The sequence below is a fragment of the Vitis riparia genome, chromosome 14 (genome assembly GCF_004353265.1).
Source record: "Vitis riparia cultivar Riparia Gloire de Montpellier isolate 1030 chromosome 14, EGFV_Vit.rip_1.0, whole genome shotgun sequence".
Lineage (NCBI taxonomy): Eukaryota > Viridiplantae > Streptophyta > Magnoliopsida > Vitales > Vitaceae > Vitis > Vitis riparia.
The window spans coordinates 5,928,409-5,941,153 of NC_048444.1; the positions used below are offsets into that span (position 1 = coordinate 5,928,409).

Here is a 12,745-nt window from a genome sequence, read left to right on the forward strand (position 1 = left end):
AACCTAGACTGGCCTCTCCACCAACTAGATGTCAAGAATGCATTCCTAAATGGGGACCTAGCTAAAGAAGTTTACATGGAAATTCCTCCAAGATTTGAGACACAAACTACACACAACAAAGTTTGTAAACTTAGGAGATCTCTATATGGGCTCAAGCAATCTCCAAGAGCCTGGTTTGAAATATTCACAAAGGTAGTTAAGAAACATGGCTACTCCCAATGTCAGACGGACCATACTTTATTTGTTAAACACTCTCCTGCAGGAAAGCTTACTGTCCTCATTGTATATGTGGATGACATAATTCTAACGGGAGATTATGAAGAGGAAATCCGCACCATCAAAAGTTTTCTAGCTGCAGAATTTGAGATCAAGGACCTTGGGAATCTCAAATACTTCCTAGGTATGGAGATTGCAAGGTTAAGAAAGGAAATCTTTATCCCACAAAGAAAATATGTCCTGGATCTCTTAAAAGAGACTGGAAGGCTTGGGTGTAAGCCAGCAGATACTCCTATGGATCCAACAACCAAACTAGGAGCTAAGAAAAATTGTGCACCCGTGGATAAAGGGAGATACCAAAGATTAGTGGGTAAACTAATATACCTATCTCACACACGACAGATATTGGTTTTTCTATCAGCATGGTAAGTCAATTCATGAATAATCCAAATGAAGAACACATGGAGGCTGTGTATAGAATCTTGAGATACCTGAAACTAACACCAGGTAAAGGATTATTTTTTGAGAAGAACCAAAGAAGAGATATTGAAGTGTTCAGCGATGCAGATTGGGCAAGATCAATACAAGACCGAAGATCAACTTCAGGGTACTGCACATATGTGTGGGGTAATCTGGTCACATGGAGAAGTAAGAAGCAATCAGTGGTGTCAAGGAACAATGCAGAAGCTGAATTCCGGGCAATGGCACACGGCATTTGTGAGGGAATATGGTTAAGAAGGGTGCTAAAGGAATTAAAGATTTCAAATGAAGAACCTATGAAAATGTCCTGTGATAATCAGTCGGCAATCAGCATTGCAAAAAATCCAGTACATCATGATAAAACAAAACATGTGGAAATTGATCGACATTTCATAAAGGAGAAGATAAAGGAAGGAATAATCAAGATGTTGTACGTGCCTACATGCCTTCAAACAGCTGACATTCTTACCAAGGTTTTACCGAGAAAGGTGTTTGATGATCTGAGTTCCAAGCTGGGGTTAATAATTTTTTTTTTTTTTTTTTTTTTTTTTTGATAACCGTGGATGTCCGGGCCAGCTTACGCGCACCTCGACTAATCCCACGGAGCCCTGAAGTTAACGACCAGGTAAACCTCCAGTGGCCCTGAGGGGACTCGAACTGGTGACCATTGGGGAGCAAACCCAAGGCCGGACCAACTGAGCTACCCCTCAGGATTGCTGGGGTTAATAAATATTTACCGCCCAACTTGAGGGGGAGTGTAGAATTATAGGAAGATTTAATTTGATGATCTGTCAGCAATGTTAGAGGCTAAGATTGAGGAAATCTACAGCTAACAAATCATCTTTTCTTATCCCATGATTTTAGGGGATTCGGTAGTCTGTTACCAAATCCGTAGATATGAGTTTCCGTTTTTATAGCTTTCTTTTTTAGGTAGTTTTGATTTTTTTTAGGTAAGTTGTAAATATCCCTAAAATAGATGAGTATTATCATCTATATATAGAGGGGAATGTAATCATTATAAAAATAGTGGAATGTTGAGTTTTTTCCTTCCACAACGATAGATAGGGTGCCTTTTTTGTTTGTCCTCTTCTCGCTTAGATTAGGCATCTTTTGTATAAATCGTGTGCACTTTGATGTGTCTCCTCTTAGTCTCTATTAATACAAATCCTCCTTTGCCTATAGAAAAAAAACACTGGTCAAATGATTTTAAGGTTGGATAGTCTTTCTTTAAGGGTTTGGTTTTACCTTTAGGTGCTTCATTTAAGGCTGCCTCAGGTCCTCAATGTCAGCCTCTATCAAGGAAAAATTCAAAAGCAAGTCAGATTCCCAGAGAATGCAACTTTGATCTAAAAGAAGAAGATTGATATTGCTAAAAAGCACTCCCTCGAGTTTGTCAATCAACATTTTTCAATTTTTTTGCAATTCCTAGAAGGGTGAGGTTTGGTCTGGAGAAGATTCAGAAGGACTTTCTAAGGTGGGGGGAGGGAGGCAGATTAGAGAGTAAGATTCATCTGGTTAAGTGGTGAATTATTTCTTCAAAAGAGGCTTATGGATTTGGGTATTAGAAGGTTGGGCTCCTTACAAGGCAATGTCAGGAAAATGGCTCTGAAAATTCACAACCAAGAATGCAAGTTTCTGTTGGAGGATGATTGTGGGAAAGTATGGAGAGACACTGAAGGAAAGCATGGAGGGACACTGAGAAGTTGGTGTCCCAGAGAGAGTCAAAAAGCTTATCGGACAAATCGTCTACAAAAATCCACTATGAAGGAAGCCAAGGAATTTTGTTCGTAATGCCAAGCCTTTTACTTGGAAATTGTTGTTGAATCAAGTTTTGGCATGACCCTTGTGTGGGGATAGAGACCTTAGAAAGATTGTTTCCCATGTTGTTTAGTATAGCACTATACAGCGAGGAATGAGCATTGGCAGCCCATGTTGCTTAGCATAACAGACCAAAAAGAGGCATGGGATATCAGTGTATTTGGGAAGAGAACTGATGGCATCTTGGGTTCAAAAGAAATTTTTTAATCGGAGTACCCTAGACCAAGCATACAAGATTTGAGATCTTTCAACTCCTATTCCGATTGAGACATCCTCAAAGATCTTTCAGTTTTGCTCTTCCCAAATAGACAAAGCACTAATGGGCTGGGCCAGACGCATTATCTTCATACAAATGAGACACAGCAGCTAAATCTCTTTATCAGACAACAAAACCTCCAAAACCCCCACATCATCAGCCTCATCAATAGATTTTGGAACCCACCCCAGACCCAGGTCCTCAAATAAAAATCCAAGATTCAAAGCTGGAAGAAGTTAGCCACCCCATACCCACTTCAGATACCTTAGGAAGGGATTACTCCATCCAACCTTAGTCTACTAATGAAATTACCTCTCTATAAGCATTAGCCATTTACGAAAAAAATAGGTATTTCTATCCTTTTACTTAAGCCATAAAGCCCACAACTTTTGTCTCCTTCAACCGAACTAAATGAGTACATTTCCCCAAAGTAGATTCCCTAACTACAACAAATAAATAAATAAAAGCTAACATTAAAAATTAAGAACTAAAAACCAAAAACTAAAAACTAAAGAAAAAAATATAAGATTTTGATTTAGACAGAGACTCACGTGCAACTGATTATATATCATAGCCAGACAGATCAATGAAGCATTAAGTAAGAATCCATTGTGGTCATAGAACGTAATTCACCTCTCCTATCCACATTAAAATTTCCAAATTTGAAGGCTCACAGATTACTGCAGAGGCATCTTCACAAAATTTACGTAAGGCAGAGGCACAAGCACTTGAAGAAAGAGGTTCTGAAATCCCTGTAGCAAGAAATAATCTGAAAGTAGCATATCAGTACCATAAGGAATGGTGAATGTCAAATACAGTTGTGCCTGATGCCATAATGCATGTAGAGATCATATTTTTAGGTCTAAAATGAAAATAACAAAAGTTAAAAGCACCATCAAGTCAAATGGATCAATATGCTGTATTGGCATATGACAATATTCTAGATTGTGTGTAAATTCTAACACATTCCATTTAAGGAGTACAAGAACAAAATATATTAGAATGTCAATTAAACATTCTAACATAAATATCCACATGTATAACTATACGAAGTATTTCAGCTGCTAGACAATTTAAGGAGAGAACTCTTACAGTAAGGGTCTAGCATTAGTTCGAAAAGAAGATATCCACTTGGAGTAGGAACCAACAACATCTGCAAGTGACCTGTATACCTAGAATGGAGATAATTACCCACAGGTAAGAGGAGTAATATTAGAGAAACAGAAGAATCAATCAGATAAAATGGATCCTATTAAGTTAAAGGGCCCGCCACATTTCAAGTAAAACAGAACTATTTCTGAAAATATAAAATTCAGAGTATAAATAACTTAAAGAAGTCTACTGACATACAATGCGCATGAAGCCTTTAAGTTTGTCAGGAGCCATACTGGACAAAATTGTCAGCAACTGCATAATCACAGAGAAATCAAAGGTTTGGCCCTCCTGTAATACTACCTCAGCAACCTGGAACATGAAACTTGTAAGCCACTAAAGTTGTAGAGAAGGTTGAAAGCAGAATAGCAATTTTGGTGAATCTGAAATCTTAAATCAAATTCTAATCCACAAAGGGAAAAAAAAAAGAAAAAGAAAATCAAATTCAAAAACAACACAAGTGCAGCTTGATCCAACCCAGGTAGCAAGTAGCAGATCAGCATCTTAAATATAACAAGCTCTCACAGAAAACTATAAACATTCAAAATTAAAATGATGAGAAGAAAAAGTAAAATAATTTCTCAGCAACCATCAATAGTTAGTTGCTTTGAAACTACACATTGCTAGACTTTTTCATTCATGTATAAGTATAAGAAATTTTAACATATCTACAAGTCTGGGCCACTGTCCAACAATCTTCATATAAAATAAAGTAATTTCATCGCATGTATGTTTGGTAATGATAGACCTTTAAATTGTGAAATTAGAGGTAGGATTAAATCCAAGTTAGAGCAACTGTATCAAGTTGAATAAATAAATAAATAAAAAAGAAACACCCGTCTAACATAGAGATCAGCAAATCTAGTATAGGCAGAATGGTTTGAAGAACTGCTGGTAGTCGTTGATTCTCAGTTATCTTAGGGAGGCACTCAAATGCAAAGTGCTTTATTGAAGATTGGGTGGCGAAGGTTTGGGATGCTACGGGGGAGGATGGAAGCTGGAATCTACACTTTTCTAGGCCATTTAACGATTGGAAGATGGAGATGGTGGAGAGATTCCTATTCTCCTTGCAAGGGAAGAGGGTGGTTGTTAATTTGGAGGATAGGATACGGTGGAAGGAGGCTAAGGGTGGTAATTTTTCTGTTAAATCCTTTCATAGTGCTATGGAGGGTAGCAGCACAGTCCCATTCCTGAAAAGCATTATTTGGAGGCCTTGTGTTCCTACTAAGTTTGGTTTTTTTGCTTGGGAAGCCACTTGGGGTAAAGCCTTAACGTTGGACCAACTAAAGAAGAGGGGCTGGTCTCTTCCGAACAAATGTTACCTTTGTTGTGCTACTGAAGAGTCTATTGATCATCTTCTAATTCATTGCACCAAGGCTAGGGTTTTATGGGAGTTGTTATTCAACGTTTTTGGTGTGTTGTGGGTTCTCCCATCGTGAGTGAAAGAGATCCTTCTTGGGTGGCATGGTTTGTTTGTGGGCAAGAAGTGAGTAAAGATTTGGAGAGCAACCCCCCTGTGTCTTTTTTTGGACAGTTTGGAAGGAAAGAAATAGAGTTGCATTTGAAAATGAGGATCTTTCAATCCAAATGACGAAATATTCTTTTCATTGTAATTTGTGGTCTTGGTCTAAGTTGTGTATAAATGAAGGGCCTAATTCTTTAATTAACTTTTTTGAGTGGTTGGGCTATAGATGAGGGCGGGTGAGTCTCTTGTACACCTCTTCCTTTTGTGTTTTTGCCTATAGGCGCCTGTTGTATACCTCTTGTATGCTTTGGGTTAGCCATTAGGTGCCCTGTTTTTACTAAATAACATTTTTTTGTCTTTGCCTATCAAAAAAAACAAAAAATAGTTATCAAAGGCTTTAAGTTCACAATTCACAACATTAAAGTTTGTTGGTATTGTCTAAAATCGTAATTCTGAATTCAAGTGCTAGGTATAAAATTTGAAGTTGGAAAATTGCCACATTTCCCTCTTTCTTTTCCCAAGTATACCCATATGATGACCTTTTCCTGAAGACACAGAAACAAAATTTTAAGCAGGGAGGAGGGGAACCTTCTGAACACATGCTATTCTATTGTTAGACTATAATATTTTATTACAAATTATTTTTTAGCAGCTTCCTTTCTAGAGTTGCTACATTAAAAAATTAAGGAAAAAAAAAGTAAATATTTAGACAAAAGTCTAATTTGCAGCTATATTATACTTTAAAATGTCGAGTACTAGAATATCATAACAAATCATTAAGTATTCAATCCAGGAACAACACCATCATTAGATATTATAAAGAATGCAGTTCAGTTTTAATACCATCATCCTAAAAAATAACTTGATATTTTCAAGGATTTTTATAAGAACTCTACCTACTCAATTTTAAAATATCATATAGATATTTTATTTAGAACTTCATATGTTACTTGCCTTAAAATTCCTTCCCCATGGTGCAAAGAAACCAATAAACCAAAAAGGAGGAAAAAAAAAAGACACAAAGAAGCAAGGAAAAAAATAATCAACAAGAAGAAAGAACATAAGAGTCACCGTTTTGGCGCCTCTTTTTAATATATATTTACCTCTCTTTACTTATCAAAAGAAAAAATGAGAGTTGGAAATAATTTTTGCCGAATGACAAGGTAAACTTGTGGAGTGAAACAATAGTGAAGACTAAAAGATCATTGTTCACACACACTAGAAAAAATGCTATTAATTTAGTTCAAACTATGGTAAATAATGATGTGTAAGTTAGATATCCAAAAGACTTAGGTGTTGTTTGCTTTTTTTAACTTTTTTCTAAAAGCAACTTGCTTTCAGATTTCAGCTAGTTTGTTTTTTTACTTTTTGTTGACTTATCACTTGTTTTGTAAATTTTTTTTACTAAATAGAAAAGGCCAACATATGTTATTTTTTCTGAATACTAAAAGTAACATGTTGATTTGTCTTTACTTCTTAATACTCAACACAAATAAAATATTAAAAAATCAAACAACTTAATATTAAACACTATTATGCACTATTTAGATTTAGAATTAGTCAAAAACCACCTTCCTATCTCTGATCAAAAAAAAAAAAAAAAAAAAAACCCACCTTCCTATCACGTGAACTAGGATTTCCTATGCTCAGTCACAATGTGTTTCAATCAGACATGAAGTGGGTGGATAAAATCTTATAATGCTACAGTTAATATTTCTGTGTTGATCAATGGGATGCAGACTGATTTCTTCTAAGGTTTAAGGGGTTTGATGTAGGGTAACCCTCAATCTTCTTATCACTTCATCCTTAAGGTGGAGGCTCTTACTTGCCTCATTTTTAGATGGTGGATTACTAGCAGGTTTGAGGTGGGTAAGAGAGGAAAGAGGAGGTTGGAAGTTTGCATTTACTTTTTGTTAATAGTAGTATTCTCTTTTGGGAGGCAACTTGTGATCTACTTCTATGCATGGGGAGGATTTTTCTCTGTTTTGATGCAGTGTCTTATTATACTAAACTTCTTTGCACCCTTTTAACTCCTCACCTAAATACCCAGAATCCATATTAATTCATGTTCAAATATGCCAGTGAACTGTTTTCAGAATTCCAGCAACTTATTGTATTTAAGCAATTCCCATTCCACCTGCATTTCATTCATAATCATTCTTCCAACTTCACAAAGCTTAAAACCATAACCTTCCCAAAACATCCCACTGATTAAATAATTAGAATTTTTTTATTTTTATTTGATAAGTAAGAGATTGAATTAAAGAGCAAAAAGTGCACAAGAGTACACCGGGGGTACACAATGAGCTAGAAAAATAAAAGCAAAAATAAAACAGAAAGGGAAACAAAAAACAGCTCCCACACTCAAGAAGGACCTATCCAATCTACACAATTAGAATCTTTATAGACAGCATAATTATGAGATTTAAATCTTTCCCTCTAGCATGTGAATCCAAACTAAATTGCACATCAACATTTGAAGGATTTCTAGTCTTTTGTTCTATTTACTAATTCATTACAACAAATTTTTTATTTCTGACAAAAAAAGTATCTTCATAACATAGTTTTTATAAGAAAAGAAAAAATGTTTGCTACTTTTTATCTTTCAATGTAAAACATTTTTCATCTGTGCTTTCTCCTCCCATACTTCAATCATCATTGGCAAGTTAAATCAAAGTTCTTAGGCAAGTCAAGCATAGATTGCTAATTTTAACATATGAATCCTTATAATGAGAATTGCTTAGATTCTGATCATAAATGCCCACATATGCAATTTATTCTCTGATTGTCTGGTATTTGAAAGACTTAACTTATCTACAAAATTGGAAACTATTTTTCACTTGTCCTCAAAACAAAAATAGTGAAGATTTTACCCATTTTTCTCATTATATTAACCGAAATGTCAAGAACTTCTTACTACTTATTATCATCTAACAATTTCATGTTAAAAACACCATAAGAATGGTTTTAAATTGTAGTGTTCTACATGCTAATCACTAAGCATATTTGTTGATTAAGCACTTCAACGCTTTGTAAAAACACAACTGAATAAATTAAAAAGATAAATAGAATAAAACAAAATGAGTAGTTGCACCATGTTTCTTTGCTAGCAACCTTTGGTATAATTTTTATATGCCTATAAAAAAGGAAGAGAAAAAAAAAAAGTAAGATGTACTCACCACATTAAGAGCAAACATTTTGGTTTCCACATCTCTCCAAGGGATTGGTAAATTTATGGACACCCAACCACCAAAGAAAAGCTACAATAGAATTGAGATGCAGAAGAAAAAATGACATTAACACACCATCATTATTAACAACTAAAATATAAAAATTAAAATAAAGAACACTTCAAACCTGCAATTCAAGGGAAAAAATTGGAAGATAAAACTGTAGTGAAACGTACTTATTTCTTTAAATGACTTTAACCAAGGGAAGCTAAACCAGTAATACCATCACCTATTTCTTTCAAATACTTTAACCATGGGAACACTCATACTTGAGTTGAGGTCCTCTTGGAAAAAGGAAAAGATAAAAAAAAGAGAGAGAGAGAGAGAGAAAGAATGAGAAGGTGAGGCTTGGGACAGCTGCCAAAAACACAGGGAGTGTGCATCCAATAAAAGCCAAGAAAAGGTGGAAAAAATTTATCTAGCATGCATAAAATTTGTTGATCAAATAACATTTTTTTTATTGGTAAAATTTTGTCTCCATTGGAACTTAAACCTAGAACCTTCCACAAACCTTCCCCAACCCTTTACTACTTTAGTCAGACCTCAAGGGCTTGTTGACTGAAATACCACCAAACTAACTTCCATAACTCCCAAGTAGCATCGGACTGAAAGAGGTTGGAGGCTGTATTATCATTATTTAATAGTTGGGATGATTATAGCCAAAACATCAAGATCTCAAATCAAATGTAAATTAATCTTTATCAAGATCAAAGTAAGTGACCTTTAATTGATCAAAACTTATAGATACAGAACCTCCATCAGTGTACAATAAGTGAAATGAAGGCTCTGACCCATTTCCTTCTCTGGTCCTTGTAGTACTGTCACCAAGGGGTTTGGATCCAATTCCAAAAAGGATTGGTTTTATCACAGGCTTTTGCTAACAAAACTACCCATTGCTTACCTAGCATTATGTTCTTTTTTCTAATAAGAAACTATACTTGTGTTATATAAAAGTAAGAATTTGTACAAACAAAAGAACCATGAAAAATCCTTCAAAAAGGGAAAAGAAAATATACAAGAGACAATGAATAAAAATCCCCATGTTTGTTTTGGTGTGCGACATGTAAGAAATGGTTGTATATTCTATGACGAAGAGCTCAACAAACATAAGTTGAAAGAGATCCTTATTAGGTCTCTTATGGAATGGTTGTGGAGAGCCTTGCTGGGGAGGGAATATGCTTCTCTGTTGGATTTTATCATTAACTTGAACCATGGATGGTAGTTTTCAGTTGTCCTAGTCTTTACTGCCACTTCCTTTATGTTTAGGTGGCACCTCTTGTATACTCCTTGTGTACAAAGGGTGCACCCCCCCTTTTGTATTGGCACATTTTGATGCCTTTTTGTTTGCCTATCAAAAAAACCCTTGCACTGGTCTCATATATGAGAGAACACTCCAAACCTATAATATGCAATCACTCCACAGTTTTAACCTTATAAGGGGCAGAAGAAAACTAGTAATTTTACTAGAGGTTAATTCTTGATCTTCAAGAATTTATTTTTTTTTGATAGATAAACACAGAAAATTATATTAAAAGAAGGGAGCAAGAAGGCAACCCGAAGCATACAGGAAGTATACACGAGAAGCCCCACAACAAAAAAACACAAAGAAGCATACACTCACCAACCCTCAATTAGAACCCAACCAATCAACAAAGTTAATTAAGGAGCGGGGTTCTCCATCTAAACAAGACTTAGACCAAGAGAAAAGATTACAAACGAAGGAGGTTTTCAATCTTTGGATCGACAAAGCCTCATTATCAAAAACTATCCTATTTCTTTCTTTCCAAATCGTCCAAAATAAACAAAGGGGAGCTGCCCGCCAAGTCTTCCCACGCTTCTTGTCCACAAAGGGAGCGGACCAACCAAGGAGAGTGTCTCTAACCATAAGCGGAAGGACCCAATTAACTCTAAACAACGAAAACACAAGATTCCACAACACCCTCGCCTTGGGGCAATGAATAAGGATGTGGTTTATTGTCTCCTCGTCATCACAACATAAGAAGCATCTGTTTGCTAAAATCCAGCCCCTCCTTTTGAGTTGATCTTGGGTTAGCACCTTCCCCCAAGAAGCTTCCCAAGGAAAAAAAGCCACCTTAGTAGGCACACAAGGGCTCCATATGATTCTCCACGGAAACGGGACTGCACCACCAGAATCAAGAGTATTGTAAAGGGATTTTACAGAGAAAATCCCATTCTTAGAAGCATTCCAAAACACTCTATCCTCCATCCCAACATTAAGCCTCTTTCCTTGAAGGAACGAAAGGAGACTCGTCACCACCTCCAACTCCTATTTCATTTAATTTTATTTTGTTACCATAGACATTATCCCTTGTTCCACTTCTTAAACCCTAAACGATACAAACCCAAGCCCGCCTATTCGATTGTAGGAGGTCATCCTAGGGTTGTCCTACATACTTATCAAAAAAAATAAATCCTAGGGTTGTCCTACATTCACTAAAACACTCCAATTTTTAGGTCTATGAAACACAAAGCTCATGTATAGTTTTGGCATTCTTTTAGAATTTCTGTAGGCTACTTGACTTGTATAACATAACTGCAGAAGGATAAATTTTAACACTGTTTGTTGCAGGTAATTATCATATACATATTGAAAAAAAAATACTCTCTTGATTAATCACCTTTTGTATGAATGTAGTAGACTTTAGAAGCTGGCAAATATCCACCAAAAGTTCCACAAGATTCATCCTAAAATGTACAAGGCCATCAGGCAGATCAAGTGTTCCACTCTCGTCGTTAAATGTAGAATCATCTACCTATCAAAGAAAATATTTCAGTTCAACTGGGTATCTTGTCTTGGAAATTAAAATAACTGCCATGAATATACTAGATATAACATCAGAAACACAGCTGTTTGCAAGTATGTGCAATAGAAAGATAAGGCATTTCCTATAATGTAATACTTACTGAATTATGCAATAGGTGAATCTTCAAATCAGAAATAAACTATTCATTAAATTAATAGAAATTTTAGAAATATAAGGAAGAGTGAGCTGCTCTTCAAGCCAAGAGCCACTAGAACAGCACAAAAGAACATTAACAAAAGCAGGCTCAAAATTCAATAGCCAATTTCAAATATTAAAAATTATGATCCTGGCACCTCTAGTAGAACCCATGTTCCTGCCTCTCATGAATCAATTCTGCTAAAAAGTCATGAAGTGATATTTATAAATAACAATGAACCATTGGGAGTTGGTGGGGGCTCGAATCTCTTTTAGAGTTGGCAATGGGAGGAGGGTGAGTTTTTGGAGGGATAGATGGTGTGGGGACTCCCCCTTGTGTGTGTCTTTTCCTTCCCTCTTTGCCTTGTCTGTTGAAAAGGAAGCTTGGGTGGCGAATGTGTGGGATCCCTCGGCCGAGGGGAGTTGGAGCCCCTATTTTTCAAGAGCTCTAAATGATTGGGAGGTGGAGGAGGCAGAAAGATTTTTGGAGCATCTTCACAGGAAGAGAGTGATTGGAGGTGTAGAGGATATGGTGGTTTGGACCGAAACAAAGAGCGGAAAATTTTCGGCAAAGTCTCTCTACTTTGCTCTAGAAGCGGACTGCCCTGTTTTGTTTCCTTCTAGCTGTATTTGGAATGGGTGGGTACAACCCAAAATCAGTTTCTTTGCGTGGGAGGCAACATGGGGTAAAGCTTTAACCCTAGACCTTGTTCAGAAAAGAGGATGGTCCTTGGCAAATAGATGCTTTATGTGTCTTGAGGAAGAGGAGACAATAGATCATTTGCTTCTTCATTGTTCAAAAACAAGGGCCTTCTGGGAGCTACTCTTTACCTTGTTTAGGGTGTCTTGGGTGTTGCCCTCCTCAGTTAGAGAGACTCTCCTTAGTTGGCACGGTTCTTTTGTGGGCAAAAAGCGCAAGAAGATGTGAAGAGCTGCTCCTCTGCATATATTTTGGACGGTGTGGAAGACGAGAAATAGACTGGCATTTAGGGATGACAAGCTGTCAATCCAAAGATTGAAATATTTCTTTCTTCTCTCTCTTTGGTCTGAGACTAAATTGTTTATAGTTGATTGTCCTATAACCATAGTTAATTTTATTGATTGGTTGGGATACTATTAAGGTTGTTGTTGTCCTAGGTGACTTTTAGGGCCTCTTTATTGTTCTTAG

The 12,745-nt window shown here is 36.3% G+C and overlaps 1 protein-coding gene across 3 annotated transcripts in view; it reads right to left on the reverse strand.

Annotated features, from left to right (window-relative positions):
* LOC117929803 (transportin MOS14) overlaps positions 1-12,745 on the reverse strand; it is a 62,564-nt gene that overhangs the window by 31,560 nt on the left and 18,259 nt on the right. For all 3 annotated transcript variants that reach the window (XM_034850217.1, XM_034850215.1, XM_034850216.1), the window contains exons 11-15: positions 11,257-11,391; positions 8,567-8,647; positions 4,121-4,234; positions 3,863-3,942; positions 3,404-3,539 (exon numbers count right to left, since the gene is read on the reverse strand). In XM_034850217.1, the coding sequence (XP_034706108.1) occupies positions 3,404-3,539; positions 3,863-3,942; positions 4,121-4,234; positions 8,567-8,647; positions 11,257-11,391 (546 nt within the window). The remainder of the gene's footprint in view (positions 1-3,403; positions 3,540-3,862; positions 3,943-4,120; positions 4,235-8,566; positions 8,648-11,256; positions 11,392-12,745) is intronic.